This window comes from Podarcis filfolensis, assembly GCF_964270895.1.
Source record: "Podarcis filfolensis genome assembly, chromosome: 1".
In the NCBI taxonomy this organism is placed as follows: Eukaryota; Metazoa; Chordata; class Lepidosauria; order Squamata; family Lacertidae; genus Podarcis; species Podarcis filfolensis.
This window is the reverse complement of record NC_139604.1, coordinates 32,029,966-32,055,034: the sequence shown is the minus strand read 5'-3', so window position 1 is coordinate 32,055,034 and position 25,069 is coordinate 32,029,966. Positions and strand designations below refer to the sequence as shown.

Genomic DNA, 25,069 nt, shown 5'->3' with positions numbered 1-25,069 from the left:
TTAATTGAGAAGGGGATTGTAACAAAAACACTGGGGCCTAATTGAATAGTAGAATGCCTGGTATCTGGTGGGCAATCTCATCCTTTATTTCCACACTGTGGCTGCAGACCAAAGCGCTCGTCAGGAGAGCTATGAGATTCAGGTGAGGGTCAGATGCCTTGTCAATCCCAGCAGGTAGATAACAGGAAGACCTGGCCTGCCCAGCCACTCTGTGTTGCTTCCAGCATATACAAAAACATAATAAAACATTAAAATCTTCCCAAACAGGGCTTTCTTCAGATGTCTTCTAAAGGTTGTATCTTCTTGACATCTGATGGGAGGGTGTTCCACAGGAAGGGAGCCAATACCGAGAAGACCCTCTGCCTGGTTTCGTGTAACCTCATGTCTCATGGTGAGGGAACTGCCAGAACACCCTCGGAGGTAGACCTCAGTTTCTGTGCTGTACTGAAGTATGTGATCCATTCCTTTCTGAAGACCCCAGGTTGCTCTGACACCTGAGATGCCTTGATTTCTTATTCTATTACTGAGCAACAACCTCCACTTCTGAAGCTCTGCACTTAAAATAATCTAATAAAAACCTATGTGTTTTATTTAACACCAGATTTACTTGCCGATGTGAGGCTGACCCTCAGTATTTTTCTAATGTTAAGAGTGGTCTGAAGTTAATTAACCAGTTCATACCCATAAAGGCTGCTGCCCCATGTTGAGCAAGTCTGTTCAAACAAACCCTGCACGTTTGTATTTGCTGAGCAGGAAAACCAGACGGCAAAGTTTGCGGTGGAGCTGTATGACCATGCCATTTCCAGCTGTGAAATGTTTCATGATTCATAATATGCAAGCACCAGATTCACAGTGAGGGTATTCCCCTTCATTCACTGTGAATAATACATTCATTTGGCAGATAGGAATCGGCTCAAAACATCCCGTTTTATTTGGGCTGGCCGCTCACTGTGATTTGTTCCTATCAGAGGCTGCAGCCCTGTGGTAGGGTGTGGGGGCTTTTGGAGCCTCAGTGTGAAAACCTCCATTTGGAGCATGTTGCATCCTAGGCTCTGTGCTCACAAGGCCACTTCTATCAATAGGCAAGGTGAGGGAACTGCCTCAGGCAGATTTTGGTTTTCATGAAAGGGCAGAGAACGGTGTTACTTAATTTTTATTTTCACTTTGCACAGAGATATTTGCACTTAGCACTGTTTCTGTATGTTGCTGGGTTTAATATATATTTTTTAACTTCATTTTTTTATACTTGCCGCTAAACACGTATTATTTAGTAGATATCTATATTATTAGGTATCTACATAATAGTATATATATATGTTATATATGTACATTATGTCGCCTGTTGTGTTACTTTGTTGTAAACTGCCCTGTGGTGTGATATATAAACTCCAACAACACATACTGCTGTTTGATGTGTGTCCCCGCCTCAAACCAGTTTCAGTCCAACTAGAAAACTAGATGCGCAGTATGCGATAGTGGGAACATAGCCTGAGAGCCATCGTGCCTGTGCAGATGAGCATGCAAATGAATAGGAGTTCTAGGGCGGTTGCAGGGCCTGGGAAACTGAAAAAGTCATGTGCGTTGGGTGAAGACATCCTCACCCCCTGATGCCAACAATTTTGTACATGCAGTGTTTCTCTGTGTTCCAAGCCACTAATGTGAACATACTCTTAGGCCCAGGAGTTTAATGCATGTATTAAACTTCCAGGCCTATCAGGACTTTTCCTGGACCACAGCCCTCAGAGACCCTGCTCCACACTCTCAAGTGCTTTTGCCTGAGTGGTGGAAAGCATCCTTGAATTGTGACAGTGCCTCTTTCTTGCTCGGATAGAACAAGATAGAGAAATAATGTGTGTGGGAGGTGTATTACACCTTTGACTTTTGCCTGGGTGGAATGTAGCCTACTGTACACAGCTTGTCACACCTGTTACTCCACCTACTTTTTGACTCTGACTCCACCCACTGCTGCACCTGGCCCCACGCAGCCCTGGAACACAGACCTCAGAAGTTTCCTCTTGAGGGAATGTAGCTGCTTGGTTGAAAACAAGTTACCGTATTCAGTCCTGCCTTATGCAAAACCATCTCTGAAGGGTGGTGTGTATATCTTAAGACCCTCTTCCAGGCTGCGATTTCCCGGCAGTGGGGAGCCGGGTGATTTTTTAACATGCTCAGAAGCAAATTATTTCTCAAGGCACACCATTTGTTCCATTGCTGGCAGAGCTGGCTGCGAATGGACACAGTAGTCTTATCTTAAAAATGAATAAATAAAGAGAGAAAGGAAATCCTTACTGTACCCCAGAACTGCATGCAACTCTATTTTTTTCAAAAAGCTATCATAGTGTCCCCCAAATGACCCCTTTTCTTGAGGAAGCAAGGCTTGGTTTGTTTTAGTTTTATTTGGTATTCTCATCTTGCATTTTTCTGTGGCGAACCGCCCTGGGATCTTCGGCTGAAGGGAAAGAATACAAATTTAATAAATAATCACGATACTAATAATCAGAAAGGGAGAATTTTCCCCGTGACAAGGAATCGCCCGCTTCAAACCACAAAGCGGATCTTCGCTGCCAGTGTTTGCAAAGGCGCAACCGGCTCGAGGTCGGGAGGTGGCGGCAGCCAAGGAGCCACGCGGCACTCTCTCAGGAACTTTGCAAAGCTGGAGGTTGTTTGCTGCTCCGGGAAGGTGTTGGGTTACAGAGGAATGAGAGCGGAGAGGGGGTGGGGGAGGCGGGAAGAGAGAAAGGGAGCAATTGCTCCAGCAGCTGATCTGCTGCAGCCGCCTGCAAGGTTCCTTCCCAGCCCAGCCAGGGCAGCGTGCGCCTAGCCTGGAGGAGGAAGGGTCTGGGCGAAGAGGCGAGGCGGGCGGGCAGACCATCAAGCAAGTGGCCCCGGGGGCGCTCGGGCCATGCCGCGTGGCTGCGAGGCGCGCGCCGAGCCCGGGAGACGATGCCACGCAGGCAGGGAGCAACAGGCGGCCGGCTCGGCGGCGGCTCCCCCTAGATCGAGATGCCCAGGGCGGGCAGCGGGGAGCGGCAGCCTCGGCTAGAGCAGCAGGCCTAGGAAGCCTCCCGAGCGGGGAAGGAGGGCCCCAGGGGGCGTCTCCGGCTGTGCCCGGAGCGACCCGAGGAGAACTTTTCTCTCTGCCGAGATGAACAAGCTCCGGAAGCTTTTCCGAGGCAGCGGGCGAGCCTTGGCCTTCATCTTCGCCGCCTCGGTGGTGTGGCTGCTCTTCGACATGGCAGCGCTGCGCCTCTCCTTCGGCGAGATCAACACCCGCGTCCTCAAGGAGGAGATGGTGCGGCGGGAGAGGCTGCGCGGATGGCGGGAGAAGAGCCTCGACGGCGCCCGACGAGGAGAGGAGCCCCGGGCGCCGCCAGGGGCGCTGCCAAGGGGCCTCGAGGAGAAGGGACGCGGCGGCCCGAGCAAGAAGAGGGGGAAGCCGGGCGCGCAATGGAGGCGCGCAACCCCCCAAGCGGCGGCAGCAGCTCCCAGCCTGCACTGGACGGCCGCCGTCGACGTCCGGAGCCACGCTCCGTCCGCCCCCGCGGAGAAGAAATCGAGCGCGGAGGCCGGCTCCCCTCGCCCGCCGCCCACAAAGCCGCCTCTTGCCAGCTGGTCGCTCGACGCTCCTGCCGTCGGAAGCAAAGTCGCCGCCAAAGGGCCCGGGCCGTTAAGCACGGGATCCAGGGGGAGAGAGGCGGCGGCGGCGGTTTTTATACCCGAAGGTGGATTAGGGGAGAAAGGCGCCTTGGCTGGATTGCCCACCAACGGAAGCAAATCTGAGGGACCTCGGGGCAGCCCCGGGCTACTGAGCGGGCCAAATGTCCCTGCAAAGCGGCCCGGGGGCCTGGATTTGCCTGCCGCTTCGGAAGCAGCGCAGAAGTCTCCGGGTGCGCCACGTCCAGGAAAGCTGTCCGAGGAGGAGGCGGCCAGAATTGCCGGTGCAAACGTCGTCTTGCCTAACCAAGTGGTGCTTATAAGCAAGGAGGGAGCGTGGGTGGTCTCCGCGGCCGCGCAGGCTCCCGAAGGCGGAGGACGTGGAGCCGTCGGGGAAAAGGCGCAGGTGACTGCGGGCAAAATCCAAGAGGGCCCGAGAGCGGCGGGGGCGACCCAGGAGGTCGCTGTTAAGGGAGCGGCGGCGACCCTAAAAGTTATTCCAGTTGGAAAGGCCGAGCTAGGGAAGGCGGATGGGGACCAATCAAGGCAAACCAATGGGACCCATTTCACAGAAAGGGCCAAGCTGCACAAAGTGTTGACCATTGATAGGACCTTGGCCCCAAGGGACCCCAAAGCGCTGGGTCAATATGGGCGCCCAGCGGTGGTCCCAGGCGAGAAGGAAGAGGAGGCGAAAAGGAGGTGGAAGGAGGGGAACTTCAATGTCTTCCTAAGTGACCTCATCCCACTAGACCGAGCCATCGAGGACACAAGGCCCGTTGGGTAAGAGACCCGATTTCTTGCCTTGCACAAGTCTAGACTTGGGCTGGCATGAATTGCCCAGTGATCAAATGGATTTTATGCCAGTTGCTTAGCGTTAGTTGCCAATAAATCTTGAGCAGCAATGGAAACATTAACATTTAGCATAAAAAGAAACTCATCCCCATTCATTTTATGGGAAGCCACAACAATGCTTTTCATATACTGGGTGCAAGTACTGCCTTTGTACCTTGGCTGTCGAACGGCTTGGCTCCCAAACATATCAGCTCCCAAATGCCACAAACCTGGAAGTAAGTGTTCCAGTTTGTGAACATTTTTTGGAAGCTATACGTCCGATGCGGCTTCCGATTGAGTACAGGAAGCTTCTGCAGTCAATCAGAAGCTGCACCTTGGTTTTCGAATGGTTCCGGGAGTTGAACGGACTCATGGAACGGATTAAGTTCGACAACCAAGTACCATTGTACACAGTTTTAAGACTTGCTCCCACTTTAACTTAAAGTATCAACTGGAAACAAGCATCCTATATAGTCTTAATTAATCCAAATTAACACCTTAATTTAATATGTGTGTTTATAATAACCATTTCTTAAATTTTAACATCCAGCCTTGCACACGCATGCAAAAATGATAATAATATACTTATAGTAAACAAATCCCTGGGTCCCTGAGTAATGCTACCTTTTTCCTGCAGCTAAGCTGAGAATCGAGCTAAAGTTTTTTAAGGTTCTCAATGAACCCTGTTTTCTGGCTCACACTAGCTCTCCAAATCAGGGCCGTGTTGTTGATAGGTAATCACTGTACCTATAGGATGTATATAGGATGAAACGTTTCATTACTATATTGCCTGGCTTCATAGTTCATGGCATTGTAGCTGTTCTCTATAGCGGTGGCTTGATTAATAAACTGTCCGGTGATAGGTTCTTCCTATATTGTATATATAGATACAGTGCTACCTCTGGATGCGAACGGGATCCGTTCCGGAGCCCCATTCGCATCCTGAAGCAAACATAACAAGCGCCTGCATGTGCACGGGTCACGTCTCGCCGCTTCAGCGCATGCGTGTGATGTCATTTTGAGCGTCTACGCATGCGCGAGCGGAGAAACCTGGAAGTAACGTGCTCCTTTACTTCCTGGTTGCCATGGAGCACAACCCAAAAATACTCATCCTGAAGCTACTTCGACCCAAGGTATGACTGTAACAGGTCCTGGCTTGGTTGAGTGCTAACCTAACCTGGGCACTAGGTGGCAGTAGAATTGAAGAAATGTCTGGAACAGGATGCTCTTGGGTCTGTTGAAGTGTTCTGTGTAACCCAAGAAAATTAACAAAAAGATAATGCAGGCCAATGGAGTGTTTAATTCAGAGTGGAGTTGCTCTTTTAGTTCCAGCATCATGTCTCCTCCTACCAAGTGTGTGTTGCAAAAAAAGCCCCAACACGCAAACAGCTATGTACATGTTAGGGGCTCCATCAGGTTTCCTTGGAGCCTCTGCACGCGAGCTGCTGTTGGACTACAACTCCCATCACCCCCAGCCAGCATGTCCAGTGGTCAGGGATGATGGGAGTTGTAGTCCATGCCATCTGGAGGTCCAAAGGGTCCATCGCTCTAACCATTGATCACACTGGGACTCCATCCTGGAAGATGAGGTTTTTTCCACTGTGGATCATTCTGACATGTGTTGGCAATATACAGAATATCTGTTAAGCTCCTCTGATGGCAAGGAAGCACTTCAAGAGGGAGCTTTCCTTGCTGGATTTGATGCTGGGAGCGGGCTGATTCTCTGCATTTCTTGATTGCTGCACTCAGTATAGAGTGAGGTGGGGGGGCAGGTATATTTTGCAGAGCGGCTGTGGATTGTTCTAATATTTTCTGTTTGTGCAGTAGTTCAGCCTGAGAGCCATTATTATAAACTCTCAAGAGTTAAGTAGGGGAATTCTCCCAGGCAAATCCAGCACATTGCTGTAAGAGGAGACAAAGTCAACTCTTTTGAAGGGCGATGTGGAGGAACTCAAACATTGGGACGTGGCTCAGCCGCTGCTCAAGTGTATGAGGGCTGGGAGAAATAATGGGAAGATGCTTGAGCTTCAGGAATCTTGCGTGATCCCTTGCACTGAATTCAAGCAGCACAATCCGAAGCAGTTTTGCTCAGAAGCCAGTCGTACTTATTCCAATAGGACCTGCTCCCTAATCTTAAAGGTAAAGGGACCCCTGACCATTAGGTCCAGTCGTGACCGACTCTGGGGTTGCGGTGCTCATCTCGCTTTATTGGCCGAGGAAGCCGGCGTACAGCTTCCGGGTCATGTGGCCAGCATGACAAAGCCGCTTCTGGCGAACCAGAGCAGCGCACGGAAACGCCGTTTACCTTCCCGCCGGAGCGGTACCTATTTATCTACTTGCACTTTGACATGCTTTCAAAGTGCTAGATTGGCAGGAGCAGGGACTGAGCAACGGGAGCTCACCCCGTCGCGGGGATTCAAACTGCTGACCTTCTGATCGGCAAGTCCTAGGCTCTGTGGTTTAACCCACAGCGCCACCCGTGTCCCCGCTCCCCAATCTTATTTTTGGCCAATTGCAGCATTGAGGAACCTCCAGCCCGCAGGCCTAATGAACACCCCCTGATCTTCCTCAACTAAGTCACCCATCTGCCCTACCCTTCATAGAATTGTACGGTTGAAAGAAACCACAAGGGTCATTTAGCCCAACCCTCTGCAGTGCAGGAATCTTTTGCCCAGCACAGGGCTCAAACTCACAACCCTGAGATTAAGAATATCATGCTCTAACAACTGAGCTGTCCCAGAGGCCGTGTATGTCGTCAGATGTGTGTCTAGGCCCAAAAGGGGTTTGCGGAGCCCTGTGCATTGCTTTTTGCAAGCCCCGGCCATCAGCTGACCAGCAGGACTCTCATAGAATGGCACACATCCCTTTGAACACCTGACAATCGGCTGACGGTTGGTGCTTGCACCACGCTGCGTATGGGCTCTGTGCAAGCTCCGAAGATCAGCAGATTGTTAGCACTACAAAGTTTCGTGAGAGGCATAGTCTCCTCTTCCAATTTTAATTTTAAACCCCGTGGGCAAAATCATTTTGATGCCAGGTGGCTTTACAGGTGAGGGGCTGCCAACGTGAAACGTGGCGGGTGGGGACAGAAGGATCCGGGCAGCTGACCGGATCTAGTTCCTTGCCCTTTATCTGTCATGCTTCGTTAGCACTGATTACATTGCCTTTTGATAAGATAAAGTGGCTTGTAAAACATTTTCAGTGAATAGATGTGCCTGCTGCTGCCAGTCCTACCATTAGGCAGAGTGAGGCGGCAGCCTCAGGCGGTAGAAGCTGGGAGGGCAGAGCAGGACACGGCCTGCTCTGTGCCGCTCCCTAAGCTAGCTAGCTGCCCTCAGGTGTATAGGAGGACTCACATTTTTAGAGCTGAGGTAAGGTTTGATGGCCAGTCTTGTCAGCTTCTCAATATGGAATTGTGCGGGAGGGAACGCCATCTCACCCTTTGCCTCAGGCAGCAAAATGTTCTGGTCCGGCCCTGAGTATTACCTCATTAAGTGGCCATAGGATTGTGGCCTGAGCCACTGGAGTAAGCTGTTCCGCTATCCTCTTCTTTCTTAATCGAAAGTCCCACAACAGCATAAATCTGCAGGGCATGTGCATTCCGGGCGCTGCGTCAGAGTCCAAAGTAGAAGTGGTGTCTATGGAAATGAGCCTGCAGTTTTCTCGGTCAAGATGTCCAGCCCAGCTGTGGGAGTGTTAATTCAGGCATCGGAGTACACACAGAAAACTGGAAAGTTGTCCATCAGATTAGGTAGCCTGCACTGTTACCGCAAAGTTAGAAGAACAGTTAGTGACGCACTCGTTCACTCAAGGGGGGGAGGAGACTGTTTCTTTTTGCAGCCTTGAATACGGAGCACAAGGATTTCCTTTTTTTTTTTTTTTTTTTTGCTTAGCTTATCAGCTTTGGAGAAGGAACATTGCCTGCCCATGAGGGAAATCAATTGCCAAAGTGTGTCAGGGTGTATCGGCTGGGATAGGCCGGTCGCAGACTCCAAACAAGCAAACAGTCAGCCACTGACACAGGACACCCTTAACTTTCATCGTTCACATCAGCAAAGCAACTTGTTTGCTCTGCATATGTCGACAAGGAAGTTGTGCGAGTGTATTGTTGGCGCTGAACAAGTTTCTCCACTGTGAACATGCTGAAAAGTTTGCTTTGGCAAACAAGTATTTCCTCTAAAATCTGCCTAGGGTGGTGGATGTTGTTGGTTTTTTTAAAAAAAAACAACACCACCACCACACTCTCTTCTTCTTCTACTTCTACTTCTACTTCTACTTCTACTTCTACTTCTACTTCTACTTATTTTAGTCACGTTTAAATTATTTAAAGTGCCCTGGGAGTTTGTTTTATCCTAGTGCAGGGCTTGAGGTAATGCTTTTACTGTCGAGGTCTGTGTACACACCATACATTTAAAGCACATATTGTCTCCCGCCCTCAGGAATCGTGGGAACTGTAGTTTACCCCCTCGCACATACAGAGACAGCTATTATTCCCAGCACCCTTAACAAACTACAGTTCCCAGTGTTCTTTGAGGGAGAAATAAGTTTTAAATGTATGGTGTGAATTTTGCCAAGGGCTACATTGCCTCAGGAACAATTTGTTTGTGGGGGGCCAGGGCCAAATCCAAAGTTGTTATGGCTTTCTTTCTTTCTTTCTTTCTTTCTTTCTTTCTTTCTTTCTCCCCTCTCCCCTCTCCCCTCTCCCCTCTCCCTCCCACCTCCTTTTCTATTTGTATTTTTCTCCGTCTCATTCTGCTACCCCTTCCTCCACCCGCCTTTTCCCCTTCTTCCTTGCCACTCAGGTGAAATTGTCCCGGGAGTGTAGGTACCCCACCTCTCCTCTACTGCAAGGACAATCCTGGTACAGTGGTATCTCGGGTTACATACACTTCAGGTTACAGACTCCGCTATCCCAGAAATAGTGCTTCAGGTTAAGAACTTTGCTTCAGGATTAGAACAGAAATTGTGCTCCAGCGGCATAGCAGCAGCAGGAGGCCCCATTAGCTAAAGTGGTGCTTCAGGTTAAGAACGGTTTCAGGTTAAGTACGGACCTCCTGAACGAATTAAGTATTTAACCCGAGGTACCACTGTATAACACAGTGAGGCTTTGTTTAGGCTGCTCAGCTGATATGCAGGGTAGCGGAGCAGCCACCACAGACACTTTCCTGCATATCCTCCAGCCTCCAGAGCTTTAACTCTAGTTATTTTGGTCTGGATTAGAGAGAGACCTGGAGAGCAGGGGGGAATAGGGATTTAGAGGCTTTTTAGAGGGTGCTCTCCCACTTTATGCAATTACACTTATGTGCATGAGGGCCCATGACGTAACCCCCATGTAAGTGGAGGGGATGCTTGCACCATATATTACAGGTTCACCTTCCATGCGCCTACCTCATAGCACCAGCAGTGAATGTACCTGCCTTATACCAGGTCAGGCCATTTGTTCATCAAGCCAAGATTCTCTACTCTGACGGCTGTGGCTCTCCAGCGTCTTTTCCACCATATCTCTCCTCTCTCTCTCTCTCTCTCTCTCTCTCTCTCTCTCTCTCTCTCTCTCTTTCTAACTTCCCTTGCTGTGAGGGCTGCTTGGAAATTCCAGCCGTCTCCCCAAACAAAACGTCCCAGAGGCAAGGGAGGCAAAGATACGGATATGGGGGAACAACAACCACATAAAACATTCTCAATGAACAATCGAGAGAATTGACTCTGTGAGAAGTTCTTTGGTAGGATGTTGTGGCCTCCTCAAGATCCCCTTGAAGATATTGGAGCTTAGGGAGCGAAGGCCCCCCCTTAAGGCACCACATCAAGCCCACCAATGAATTGCAAATAGGAATGGAGAGAAATGCTTTTCCCTCAGCCTTTTGTTCAAGCAGGAAAGACTCAGACCTGACCCAGCCCTTTGCCTCCTCCTCCTTTTTACTGCCATGAAATGAAATGACAAATTCATTGAAATGGGAGAAATTTTTATCGCCCCCTCAGATCTGCAGATTTTGTTCTGTTCCTTCTTGATATATAGGCCTAGTGGGCTACATTCAGACCTTGTTGCTTTGCAGACATCAGCGTTCGCCGGCTTAGGTAGAGCGAAAGGAGAGGCTTTTATTTTGACAAGCTAACAACAACAACAGCAAAAGTTGTGCAGATATTATTGTGGTTGCTAGTTAGTCGCTTTGCTCTTAGAAATGTCTCAAAGTGACTACAAACACAACAGAAATAACGAAAACCAGTTGTAGTAAACACAGAGGGAGGAGGAGAAGGGGATGCGTTGGTCAAAGTCCTTGCATTGAATTGGGCTGCCAGGAAGCATCCCCAGGGAGAAGGTTTCCTAGCTGGGATGCAACACCTGAGAAGACCCTCTCCAGTCACCACCCATGTAACCTTACATGGCAGGGGTGCCTGGGGAATGGCTTCAGAAGCAGTTGCAATGTTCTGTTTTGCATTTTTTACATTTTCCATTTAAAGTACCCTTTTTGCCAGTAAAATAATTGGCCCACTTCAAGGCTTTAACTTAACTGGCCCTGCAGCTCCCCGTCTCGGCTGCCTGCTTGGGCCACAGTGTTCCACAGTGTATTTATTTAATCATGATTAACAAGGTCGAATGGCTACACACCGGCTAAGGAAGTATCGTTGGTGCTAAATAGGCATTTTAGCTGTTTTTCCTTATTGCTGGAGTCTTAACGTTTCAGTGTTTTATATCTTCTCACATTCCTACTTCTATGAAGCATGGAGAAACTACTGTAATTTCTTATAGGATTTCACACATCCGGCCTGCAGCCACTAGAGTGCACTAGAAATCTATTTTCCACCTCTTCCGGAATAAAACTAGGATTGTTTGTATCTGTTTCCAAACTGAAAATCACTTCGGAATACAGTCATACCTCATGTTATGTTTGCTTCAGGTTGCGCGTTTTCAGGTTGCATCCCACGGCGACCCGGAAGTACCTTAAAGGGTTTCTTCCGGGTTTCGTTTCGCCGCATGCGCAGACGCACAAAATGACCGCATGCGCAGAAGCGACGAATCATGACCTGCAGACGCACAGATGCGGGTTGCGTTCTTTTCAGGTTGCGAACGGGCCTCCAGAACGGATCCCGTTCGCAACCAGAGGCACCACTGTACTGTATTGAGCTTGCATTCTGTTCTAAGGAGCCCCCAGTGTTAGTTTAACTACAGTAATTAGACGAGACTCTGAAATTTGTTTTTTGTGTGTGGTTTTTCACCCTCCCTGCATAGCCAACCAAAGTCCAGGTCCAGCCCAGTTTGCAATGCTGCCAGTTGCTCCTCTCATTTCCTATCCTCGTAGTGGTTGTGACAGCAATGGGGAGATTCAAAAGAAGGGCTCCCTTCAGTCCCCTAGTGCTGACATCCTAGACTCAAGGGAACATAGGTTTATAGTTCCCATGGCTCCTGGGCATGTGAGGAGCTATGGGAACTACATTTCCCTTGGCCCATTGTACCTAGGCCTAACAGAGGTTCCATTTTGAACCTTCCAGGAAGAAATTGCTTCCTCACAAAGTACACACTTAAACTGGAGATAACTCTCTCCCACAAGGAGGCAGTGATAGCGACCAACTTGGACAGCTTTAAAAGAGGATTAGTCCAGTTCATTGTGCTTTGCCGCCACAATCGGAGACAGTATCTTTCTGAAAAGCAGTCGCTGGAAACTGCTAGAGGGGGACAGTGCTCCTGAGCTCAGGTCCTACCTGTCAGCTTCCTGTGGGCATCTGGTTGGCCATTGCGAGAACAGGGACTGTGTTTGAGGTGATCTAAGAGCTCTTTTGTGTTTAAAACTGTGCTGCATGTTTTACACATTGCTGTTATTACCGTTCGTTTACTGTTCCGCCTCCAAGGTGTGTGTATCACATCATTCCATTTCTCCAGTGTTAGAAACTCATACGCACAAGCTAGGTGCCAAATGGCTCCTTAAAACCAAGGTTGCAGCTGCCAGAAACGAAATGTCTAGCTGTCATTTTTGGCCAAGAAGGCTCTAAAGTCTTATTTTAAATTATTTTTAAGGATGGGCTGTCTTTGACTGATTATCAGTTAAACATCTGGCTAGTTCAGAGGACAACCTTGAGCTAGGTTAAGAGCGTTGAGAACTTTATCCAGGGACAGTCCACATATATATTTGTCGACTCCTACATCTTTTTTTCTTAATGGTGACACGGACCATTCAAAATGTAAGAATATTCTGCACAACTGTGAGCAGGGCAGTGGGCTGGAGTAAGTGAAGGCAAGCTACAACAATTAGTATAATGTTTTTCATTGCTCCCACTCAGGCTGCACAGAAAAAGTGTTTCACTTCCAGAAATTCATTCTGATGGTGCAGATAAAACATAACTGATAGAATTCTATGGGATGTGGTGTGAGAAAACAGCCAAGATCCAAAACTCCTCAGGCATGCACCTCCAGCTGGTAATGTCAGGAGCCATCCTGGCACCCAGGCATCTTCACTTGGACGCAAGTGGTCAGTAGTCAGGCACAAAATGCGCCTGGCGCCTGGCTAATTTCAAACACTGCATTTCTCCACCCAGCCCTCAAAAACTCTTTAAGAGGAAGTATTACCCCAAAAGTCCCCAAGTCGGCCAGTGAGATCTATGGTTAAGGGAGGATATGTACTCATATTTTCCCAGTCCTGATATTGTATCTGCTACTCCACCCTGCCACATGCAACTCCACAGCTTTTTAGACGTGCTTTTTATCTACCATGCTTTTGCTGATAGCCCGTAGGTTGTCACAGTGCAGGTGGATAATGAACAGTTGCCTGTTCCAATCAGGCAGCGAGGTGGATGTCAGGAGTGCAGGCAAGCCATGCATTGATTTTGTCTTTAAATAGCCACTGGATGCTTTTTCTGTTTGTTAGCTTATACCACGGGATTCACACACACGCCGCCCTCCACAGCTGGCTTCCATATACTACAAAATCCACAGGACATCTGCTCTTTCACTTCTCCTGACTTCCAGTTCATTATAGCACACTGCACTTGCCAAGCCATTAAAAAAAAAAGTTACTCCTCTGGAAAAATCATTTGTGCGTCTTGGTTTTTCAATACTAGGTTGGCCACCCTGCTTGTTCTGAGCTGGCAAGTGCTCTCTTAAACACAGAAGCTGACTAGCATCAACGCAGGCTGTAGACTAGATCAGTGGTTCTGAATTGGTGGCCGCTGGACCTCAGGGGGGTCCGCATAACCCACACAGCGCGTCCTTGACACCATACACATAACAAGAGCTATTACAGAGATGCCAAGTTTTTCAAACATTAGGGGCTACATAGCTTGGCTTTTGAAAAACAGGGGGTCTGCAGCACTTATCGTATTTTTCGCTATATAAGATGCACCAGACCATAAGATGCACCTAGTTTTAGAGGAGGAGAACAAGAAAAAAAATATTCACTCCCTCTCTGCGCAGCGCCCTTTCAGCGAAGCAGCAGGAGAAGCAGAGCCCCTTCCATTTTTCCTCCCGCTTCGCTGAAGGGGCGCTGCGCAGAGAGGGAAAGCTGTGCAGCGCCTCTCCAGTGAAGCGGTGCGCACTGATCCCTCTTGCTCTCCTGGCTTCAGCGAAAGCAATGCGAAGCCTCCTAAGCACAGTGGGAGCGCTCCCGCTGCGCTCAGGAGGCTTCGGGCGGCTATCCCTGAAGCCAGGAGAGCAAGAGGGATCGGTGCGCACCGATCCCTCTTGCTCTCCTGGCTTCAGCAAAAGCTGCGCAGCCTGCATTCGCTCCATAAGACGCAGACACATTTCCCCTTACTTTTGAGGAGGGGGAAAGTGCGTCTTATAGAGCGAAAAATACGGTAGCTAATTGGGTACCACTGGTCTAGGTGATAATGGTGATGGTGGTGATGAAAGGAGACTCATTAACATAATCTATTTTTATTGATGTTAGCTCCTGACAGGAAAGTACAACCACTTCCTCTCTTGCCTGCTCAACCCCTGATGTCGGTGCTGACCAGCATCATAGTGCTACATGGAAATTTGCTCCTTGGTTCCTTTCGTTCCTTTTGGTTGATAACATCACAAGCATTTATTTGGATTTTATCATGGGTTGCCAGGGCAGGTTGAAACAATAAAAAAAAAACATACACAATCGAAAAAACAGTTACAACTGTAAAATAAGAGAAGCAGAAAACAATTACAAACATTTTCCATACATTAAAACAGTGGGAAATAGTTCCAGTGCAGATGCAGGCTGTGATAAAGGCTTTGTTGAAAGAGGAAGGCAGTCAGTAGGCTCCAAAAAGAGAGCAGAAGCAGCAGCTGTCTATTACGGAATGGGAGGAGGGGATTCCAAAAGGTAGGTGCAACCACGCTAAAGGCCCTGTTTCTATATCATATGGAATGGACTTCCTGGTAAGGCAGAGTCTGCAAGAGACCCCCTTCTGCTGAGCACAGTGATCGACCGAGTATATAAAGGGTGAGGCAATCTTGAGGTAAAATGTTTTATGGCAAGTTGTTAGAAACGCCAACCCTCCATTCTTTTTTGTATGTGCTTTTACTCGTGTGTGCGCTGCTTCAGTGCCATTTATGCCTGTTTCTGTTTGCTACAGATGTAGAGATCTTCTTGTCCACAACAACCTTCCCACCACCAGCATCATCATATGCTTTGTTGATGAAGTGTGGTCCACTCTCTTGCGCTCTGTTCACAGTGTCCTCAACCGCTCCCCTCCTCAGTTTATTAAAGAGGTTATTCTGGTGGATGACTTCAGCACAAAAGGTTGGTTGGTGTTTCCCAGTGTGTTTCGGCTTACTGAGTGTCCTGTTTTCCAAGCCGTTTTGCTCTTTTAAAAATGCTGTTGGGTTTTTTGTTTTGTTTCGTTTTTAAGGTTGCCGTTTGTTTGTTTATTTATTTAGAAAATTGGCTCAAAAAAATCCCAAAGAACAAAACAAAACTCAAACCAGTCCAATTATATACAAACCGTGACTAAAATACACAAACCCAATGAAAAACCAAATATGCGTGAAACTATCACTAAATACCAAGATAAAAACAATAAAACAAATGTAACTTAATACAAGTGGTTGTTGTGATATTCTAGTGAAATTCTGTTGCCTTACATTTCCTTGTGAGCTCAAACTGGTTTTGTTTTGTTTGGTGTGGTTCCTATAGATGACATTTTGTTTCCATATATATATATATATATAGGCAATTAGAATCCATTCCGGAAGTCCATTCAACTTTCAAAATGTTTGGAAACCAAAGTGCAGCTTCTGATTGGCTGCAGGAAGTTCCTGCAGCCAATTGGAAGCCGCGGAAGCCCCGTTGGATGTTCGGCTTCCAAAATAATGTTTAAAAACCAGAACATTCACTTCCAGGATTTGATCATCTGGGAGCTGATTTGTTTAGGAGCCAAGGTGTTTGAGATCCAAGGTACGACTGTACGAGTATCCTGAAAGTAAGGACCCCTGACCATTAGGTCCAGTTGCATACGACTTTGGGGTTGTGGCGCTCATCTCGCTTTATTGGCCGAGGGAGCCAGCGTGCAGCTTCCGGGTCATGTGGCCAGCATGACTAAGCCACTTCTGGTGAACCAGAGCAGCGCACGGAAACGCCGTTTACCTTCCCGCCGGAGCGGTACCTATTTATCTACTTGCAATTTGACATTCTTCTGAACTGCTAGGTTGGCAGGAGCAGGGACTGAGCAACGGGAGCTCACCCCGTCGTGGGGGTTCGAACTGCCAACCTTCTGATCTTCAAGCCCTAGGCTCTGAGGTTTAGACCACAGCACCACCCACGTCCCTTATCCTGAAAGAATATTTGGCCTAAAAGAGGACAGACCAGGGACCCACTGTTCTGTCGGGTGGTTTCTTCTGATGATCATAGATTTGATTCTACCTCTTACTGGGGCCTTATGGCAAGTCCATCACTCAATCCAATGCCCTTACTCAATGCAAGGAATCCATAGCTAGAGCATCCCAGCAGATGGGTGACCAGTCTTCTTGGAAGACCTCCGGTGAGGAGGAGCCCCAGTCCCACCCCTCTGATAATTGTTCTGGTGTCAAACTGTTCTTAATGTTAAAATGTTTCTTGTAACGTTCAGTTGAAATCTTATGTGAGTTATCACTTCTCCACTCAGCTTGAGAGAAACCGCTATGTAGTTGCACTATGGATGCAGCTTAAGAGATGTTAACTTTGGGAGGATTATTGAAAGGAAAGAAATGTGTCAATTAGTGCTGAAAAAGCAAAGTATTTTTGGGAGGCGACAATTCATATGTAATGAAGGTAACATGGCAGCAAGTGAGTGTTGGGTGGGGAGCCAGCGGAAGGGGGTCCACCGTCCCTGTCATGGCTGTCAGAAGAAGGGAACCAATGTTTGTTTTCCAGTGTCTCTCCTCCAACAGTCTGAACAAGTGGCAGTGGCTGAGGGCTGGTTGGTTCCTCTTTATTTCTTGCTCATAGGCACGAATCTGTGGTCCATTTCCTTGCTTCTCTTCTGTTCTGTTTTAGCATACCTCAAGGACAAACTAGACCAGTACATGGCCCAGTTTCCCAAAGTCCGGATCCTTCATCTCAAGGAAAGGCATGGTTTAATACGAGCTAGACTAGCGGGAGCAGAGATTGCCAAAGGTAAGAAGAGTTGCATTTTATCATCAAAGTGCAGTTTGTTATTTGCTGTTGCTGTTGTTGTTTAAAAAAAGACAGAAGTCACTGGAAGCAATCCAGTGGAAATTTGACTCATTGCACTGACATCAGTGGAACTGAATGGGTCCAATCAGAAGTTAAGTGCCATTCTGCTAAATGGGGCTCTCTCCCAGAAAAGTGTGCGTAAGAATATAGCTTTAATTCATTGGGATGTAGGCATACTTAACCTTCACTGGACTGTGCCTGATCGCCAAACAATTTTAAAACGTGCACTAAAATCAGAATAATAGAAGGCAGATATTTCCCCCCACCAGTCATGTAGATTCAGTAGTACTACAAAGGTGGCACCAAATATTCTCTTCCTTTCGGCCCCCCCCCAAAAAATAGTGAGTTGAAATATGTTTTAAAAACATTTCCTGAAAACCTCTTTAACTGTGAGAACATTCATTTTTTAAAAAAATCTTTATTTGGTGCTTTCAGCATTCGCCCTTTCTGGTATCAACTGGAAATCAGGTCATGAACAGGTTAATGTAAAAACATTTTAAAATCACAGAGATTATTGTTCCCTGATGATGACATGGGGGAAGGGGGCAAACAAGACTAACTGAAAATGAGGACAGTGCTTGCTGAATCAGTCACACAGGTGATCTTAGCCTCCAAGGAGTCATGAAACCACTACAGACAATACAACTGGGATATGTGAAGATTTCACTGAGGGAAAACAAGGTGCATTGGGAGAAGGGGGTCCTGGGTGCATCCCAATGTAAACACAGGTTTCTCCAGGTGATGTGGAATAGCAGCATTTTAAGATATGTTATACTGAGTCACATCATTGGTCCATCCATCTCACTATTGTCTGCACTGGTTGACTGTTATTTCCCCTTTGCTGTTTCTGCGTGAAAATCTGATAAGTAAAAAAGGGGAGAACCCAGATAAAATGGGAGGGTGAGTAGGATGTCATTATGATGAGGGTGACATCATGTCAATGCTACACAAAACTTGTGTGCATGAGCAGCACCAAGTCCACAAAAAACTGCTGCGTGGAAGCACTTACTTAAGCTGAGAAACAGTGAGTTGGGCATTGTCCTCGCTGGCTGTGTGTGGATGTTCCCCTAGATCTCTTTCTTCAGTAGGACACCAAGAAACTATTATCACATACACACACCCAGCAATGTTTTCACAAGAGGCTATCAAGTACGATGGATGAGGAGCCTGTGGGCTTTCAGAGTGTGCTGGCCTACAATTCCCATATTTTCGAGCCATTCACTTAGGGTACCTGGGGCTTATGGGAGTTGGACTGCTGCATTATCCGGAAGGCTGCAGGTTCCCTATCCCTGGAGTGAGAACTTTCCAGAATTGTTCCATTTCACCTTCTGCAATGGAATTAGCTCCTTTTTATTTTCTTCTCTAGGTGACGTACTGACATTCTTAGATTCTCATGTGGAATGCAACGTAGGGTGGCTGGAGCCCCTCCTGGACAGAATCCGTTTGAATAGGAAGAAAGTTGCCTGTCCTGTAATTGAAGTCATCAGTGACAAAGATATGAGGTAATTTTGATGCCTCCATATTTGTTCTGGCCCCGCCTTGGTAATCCATGCACAAGGGAAAATGCTTATTCACATGGATCATTTTTCTTTCTTTTAAATATTTTTATTGATTTTTACAAATAATTTCCAAAAATCATACAACATACTTTCTTATCTTATACAATGTTTTGGACTTCCATCAACTGCATCTGAAGATTTTCCAGTCTTTCTCACGTAATCTGCATTTCATTATTTTCAGTATTACATTTAATACTCCATCACTAATAATTCTTATCATAGTTTTCTCTGCAATATTTTGCATAGTCCTCCTTACAAAACTTCTTGCAATCCTACTAGCGTGATCCGTGGATTACAATTGCTTTTCAAATAATTCATATATTTACTCCAGTCCTCTGAGAATCTCTGATCCTGGAGGTTTCGAATCCTTCCTGTCCAATTCTTCATAGTCTATTAATGATCCATGTGGACTATTAATGGATCACATGGATCATTTTTCTTGGCAGGGATGGGGAACCTGTAGCCTTACAGATGTTGTTAGATTCCAGTTCCCATCACCCTTAGCCAACATGGCCAGTGCCAGTCCAACAACATCTGGAAGACCACAGGTTCCCCTTCTACGTTTTGGAACCAATCCTTTCTACCTTTTATCTTCTTAGGCATCTTCTGGTTGTGACAGTTTCAAAAATAAATTGCAAACAGGAAAAGATGTTACACCAAGAATTAAAAAACTATTTTTAAAGGATGTTATACATTTCACCGCATGTTTAAAAAGCTCATAATTTTGTGAGAGTATGTGTTTTACTGTTACCCATGGGATCCATTAACAGCCCCTCCCCTTTAAAAGTATATCATTCAAGTTACAGTTACCCTTTTCAGACACAGCTTTTGTTTCTGAAGTTAATTCTGTTGTGACTTCCATTCCTTAGCTACATGACCGTGGACAGCTTTCAGCGTGGTGTTTTTACATGGCCAATGAATTTTGGATGGAAGCCCATTCCTCCAGATGTCATCTTGAAAAATGGGATTAAGGACACCGATATAATTAGGTAAGTTTATGCTGTTAAGCTTTTGTTGACAGAATTGCTCCTTAAGCACTAAACCCACAAGTTGGGAGAAAGGTGTATATTACTCAGGTTTGCAAAACATAGGTAACATTTGTTGGGTGTGCAACCCTACTCTTTTCTGAGTGCAAACTAGCATCATTAAAACACAGCGAGTTCAGCTATGAGGATCCCATATAAAGAACAAGGTTGGGTAAACACTGGGCCTCTAGACCAGAGTCTACACTGGGCCTCTAGACCAGAGTCTACACTGGGCCTCTAGACCAGAGTCCAACTCCCATCAACCCATAGCCAACATGGTCAGGGATGTTTGAAGCTTTAGTTCAGCCACAATTTCCTGGAATAGGAAAGCAGAAACGCCTCCAGATGTTGTTGAACTGCAACTCTCCAGCATAGCCAGGGTGTTCAGGGATGATAGGAGTCATAGTCCATCAACATCTGGAGAGCCCCACATTGGCTACCCCTGATTTATTTAAAGTATGTATCATACAAATAGGGAGATGTCAGTTTATAAGCATGTTAAAACTACCACCTGTGCAAGGAACCTAATGCTATATTTGGCTAGATGCAATTGCAACCAAACTGCATTTGCAAGGCAAGCCATCTACACCAAATTCAAGACTTCCATCATATAACAAGATTATATTTTAGAGTTTATAAACAGTGGCAGAGCCTGCTGCTAAGTTTTTGTGGGTGGGGGCAAGTAGATCTAATTCATCCTGGAAGTCATAAAGGGAACTCTGATGTAAGCACATGGAGCATTGTTAAAATTCATGTGGTAGGCGCCCTTTAATAGCAAAATCTGTATTTTCTTTTAAAGCACAATGTATAATCCTAAATTATGTTTCAATTACTAGGTGTCCTGTGATGGCAGGTGGGTTATTTTCTATTGATAAGAAGTACTTTTTTGAACTTGGGACATATGATCCTGGCCTTGATGTTTGGGGAGGTGAAAACATGGAGATCTCATTCAAGGTATGTTGCATTAACTGTAACAGTATTCCCCCCACCCCAATTGATTTGCATCACATTCATAATCATATTAATGGTCATATTACAGCAGCAGTCCTGCATATACAGTGGTACCTCGGGTTAAGTACGTAATTTGTTCCGGAGGTCCGTTCTTAACCTGAAACTGTTCTTAGCCTGAAGCACCACTTTAGCTAATGGGGCCTCCTGCTGCCGCCGCCGGAGCACAATTTCTGTTCTTATCCTGAAGCAAAGTTATTAACCCAAGGTACTATTTTTGGGTTAGCGGAGTCTGTAACCTGAAGCGTATGTAACCCGAGGTACCACTGTATAGTGGTTTCAGATGCTCCTTAGTAGAAATAAATGGTCAAAAATGACTGCATCAGGGCAAGCAGTATATTGTATCTGTTATATTTACATATTATTCCGTCACGTCCCCCCAGCAATCACATTTTAAACTTGAGGGTGCTTTATAAGATGTATGTACCTTTAACAAAATACAGCTTTCATGCAATAGATTAAAATAAAATCCTAGGCAAAAAGGACTAAATAATACAATGGCTCATGTCAGATACCACATATGAAACCATGGTTAAGGAACTTTGACATGGTTAATGTTTTGCGTGAACTGATCGTGGGTTGTGATCCAGTGGCAGATTAGAATGGGAAATGGATTTGCAAACCATGATTTGTGCTATCTCTCATTGGTGTGACGTCTGAATTGACAAACCATTGTTAACAGCCATTCCTGTGCCTCTGAAGGCCATTGCAACTGGAGACTGTAGTGCTGAGCAAATACAAAACAAAAACAGACCACAGGTTTCCTGAACATACAGAAGCTCCAACTGTGGTTTGGGATCTTAAGCCACATTTACTGTAAACTATGGTTAGGCATGCTGTCTAACTGAGCTGGTGTGCTGTGGAATCCCCTTACATAATTATCAACAGCAAGTTGTGCTAAACCTTCCCTATCCAGATGCACCCTAAGGCATATTACACGACAGAATCCATTGGCCAGTAGCTGCCTCCTGAAGTGTTATCCTACCTCTTTTCACCAGGTTTGGATGTGTGGAGGAGAAATAGAAATCACCCCGTGTTCCAGAGTGGGCCACATTTTCAGGAACGACAACCCTTACTCCTTCCCTAAAGACCGCCTTACCACAGTGGAGCGGAATTTGGCCCGAGTTGCAGAGGTTTGGCTGGATGAATACAAAGATCTCTTCTATGGACATGGTTATCACCTCATCCAAAAGAACCTGGACGTTGGGGATTTGACTCAGCAGAGAGAACTGAGGAAGCGGCTTCAGTGCAAAAGCTTCAAATGGTACCTGGAGAACGTCTACCCTGATTTAGAAGCCCCCCTTGTGAAAGCTAGTGGGCTGGTATGTTCAATTTCCCAACTCCAATGTGCCCCTTGGGCTAATGTCAACTTGACACATCATCGTATTAAAATTTTATGTCTTTTGTGTGATATTTGCCTGCGATGGATTTCGCCCAGTGTTTGGTAGCCCAGAGCTGAGGAACATCTGGCCCTCCAGATGTTGTTGGACTACAGCTGTGTCATCCCTGACCATGGGCAACGTTGACTAAAGCTGGTGAGAGATGGAATCGAACAACATCTGGAGGATCAGAGGATCTAAGGAGATGAACTCATGTCCAAAGGATGAGTGGGAAATTAATGTGGGGGGAAAGATCTTGGTGGATTTTGCATGTGTTGCAATATATTAAATGGGTTGATGTTTGGGGTCCAGACCCCACCTCTCTGCCTTGGGCTTGGTGAGCTGAAGCTACTCACTTATCTTAGAATTGTAGTGTTGGAAGGGATTCTGAGGATCATCTAGTCCAACTCCCTGCAATGCAGGAATATGCAGCTGCCCCATGCGGGGATCGAACCTGCAACCATGGCGTTCTCAGCACTACGCTCTAACCAACTGAGCTAAGGCATCTGGTCCAGAATTCTGCATTCGCTAGTGACCACCCAAATGCCTCTGAGAAGCTTTTGAGCAGGGCATTGGACCCTGCTGTTTGTCCCCAGCACCTAGTTTTTCAAAGGCCTCTGAAGATGAAGGTTCTATTCAGCTGTTGTAGCTGAGGTAGCTGTGCCCATTTAAAGCACTGGAATCTGTCAGGGAGGAGGAGCTTTGGGTGAAGCCAAGGGAAGATGTCGGGAGCAGCCTAGTGTCGGTAGCCCCTGCAGTAACAATTAGCAGCTGAAGAAGAGTTGTTGATATTTTAGATGTTTGCCCTAGAGTATTGGTGCTTAAAAGACCTTAGTTTGTTTTGTTTTTCTTCTTCTTCTTACATTCCTAACTCAAATCACCGAGGCTCAACTTCCTCTCAGATCTCAGACTTCTTGTTTGCAGCCACTAGAGTGCAGTAGAATCCCATTTTCCTCCAGTTTCTGGAATAATATTGGCATTTTGGTACCTTATCCCAAACCCAAAATTTTCTTCTGTAAAGCAGTGATGTGGCATCCTGATGAACCTTCCGTGCCCACCATCCAATTTCAGTGCTAATTTATAAGCTGTAATTAGGAGAGAAATTGCATTGCTGGTGCTGATGGGAGTTGTAGTTTTATCAGGGTCAAAGATTCCCCACTCCTGCTTTGCACCTTATGCATATTTGCAGAGTGTTCCTTCTGCCCCTGTCGTGTCCCCTCCTTGCATTCCATGACAGCAGACACAGACCTGTGATGTTGCGGGAGCTTTTCTGTGCCTGGCAATCGCAAGAACTCTGACCTTTCCTTGTTTCTACATGGTCAGTAGGTGTGCGGAGAAAGTGAGAGAGTTCTGTGCTCTATGCCATCATGGGGAGAAATGGGGAACCTGCGGGCTCCCAGATGTTACTGCACTCCGAGCCCTAGGCATCATGGTCAGGGATACTGGGAGCTGTAGTCCAGCAAATATCTGGAAAGCTGCAGGTTCCCCATCCCTGACCCTGGGCGAGAGAAGGTGTTGTGATGAGAGAGTTGGAAAGAGATCCTTGATAGGCCACTTAGTACACGGCCGTAAAAATTGCAAAATGCAATCAGCCACTCATCCCCCAAATCCATTAGCAAACTGAGATCTGGTGACAGCAGGAGGGCTTAGCCACTTATTTATATTTATTTTGTTGACCTTTGCATTAACAAATTACAGTGCACATCATTAACCCAGAAGATTTTTGTTTAAAACTCCAAATTAGTCTTGCTTAGGCAAGATAATCTCAAGATGGAAGATTGCTATTACGATGGGTTGGGCAACCCAATTGACTGCATAAGGTCAGCTGTGGAGAATTGCTCTTTTTACCTGTCCCTGGCTTAGGTTTGCTGATAGGGGGCTGCAGCAAATAGAGATAAGTCATCGTTGCTCCCTCCAGCCTGAAAACAAACCTGAATTACAGCATTTGAATCAGTAGAATGAAACTTTTCATACTTCCAAAACAGAAAAAAGGGTTGATTTTAGGGCTGTCCACAAACACAAGAATTTGAAACTGATTAGAAACAATTTGCATGTCACCTAAACTTTTTAATGGGATTACAAAGACAGCTAACAATTTAATAAACAAGCGCTGCCAAGTTGTTAAAAAGAAAAGGCCATCTTTTACATTTTCTTTTTCTTTCCCTGTTAGTTGTCACACACCTGTCAAAATAGCCTCAGATGCTCAGGCCAACTAATTAAAAGTGAGCCCAATCTGATTGATCACCTTCAATGACTATGTTTCAACTTACGAAATACCCATCAAATGTCAGAAATGGGGTAGAGGAGCTCTAGTGGCTATTGCCCACCTCTAGATATTGAATTGGGGTTTTTAAAAAAAAAAATGCTGCATTCCTTCTTCAGGGTCTTTACGCCCACTTTGACATCACATTTCTAACCTTTTGCTTCAATTTGCTTGTTTTATTTTAGATCATTAACATAGCACTGGCTAAATGCATCACTGTGAATACGTCTAGCCTGGCCTTTGAAACATGTGACGTTAATAACAAGGTAAGACTGTTTATTGCCTTTCTGTTGCATTTTTTCATATTGGAGGCCTAATATGGTTGCTTTTCTTTAATGACCTTTTTGAAATTTCAACTTGGGAGGCTAATACTGGGCACAGTCTTTGTTCTGGGCTCATAGTGAGGCTTCCCTCACTATCGGGAGATGCAAGAAGGCCCTTTATACTTAACCAGAGGCACAGATGATGGAGTGGAATCTGTAGCCCAGTCTCCAGTGAAGTCACAAACCAGTGGCACTGGCAGATTATCCCCACTCCATTTCCTGCAGCTTCCAGGAAGCATAAAAGATAGGTAATATTTTCATGGGGTTGGTTACTACTTTTTGCACTAATGGGTTGTTCCAAACAATCCAGTTCCTTTTCCCGTTCATACCAATGCGAAGTGTCACGGGTGAGACGCGTTTTTCACCCACCAAACCAAAGGCAGGCTTTCATGCCTACCCTTCACCCGTAAATA

General features: G+C 46.4%; 1 protein-coding gene across 1 annotated transcript in view; it reads left to right on the top strand.

Annotated features, from left to right (window-relative positions):
• Positions 1-2,484: 2,484 nt before the first annotated feature.
• The window catches only part of GALNT5 (polypeptide N-acetylgalactosaminyltransferase 5), a 34,448-nt gene continuing 11,863 nt past the window's right edge, over positions 2,485-25,069 (top strand). The window contains exons 1-8 of the mRNA XM_083578911.1: positions 2,485-4,434; positions 15,022-15,188; positions 16,920-17,039; positions 18,466-18,601; positions 19,528-19,647; positions 20,520-20,637; positions 21,690-22,013; positions 24,519-24,599. Coding sequence (XP_083435037.1) covers positions 3,146-4,434; positions 15,022-15,188; positions 16,920-17,039; positions 18,466-18,601; positions 19,528-19,647; positions 20,520-20,637; positions 21,690-22,013; positions 24,519-24,599 — 2,355 coding nt within the window. The 5' untranslated portion in view covers positions 2,485-3,145. The remainder of the gene's footprint in view (positions 4,435-15,021; positions 15,189-16,919; positions 17,040-18,465; positions 18,602-19,527; positions 19,648-20,519; positions 20,638-21,689; positions 22,014-24,518; positions 24,600-25,069) is intronic.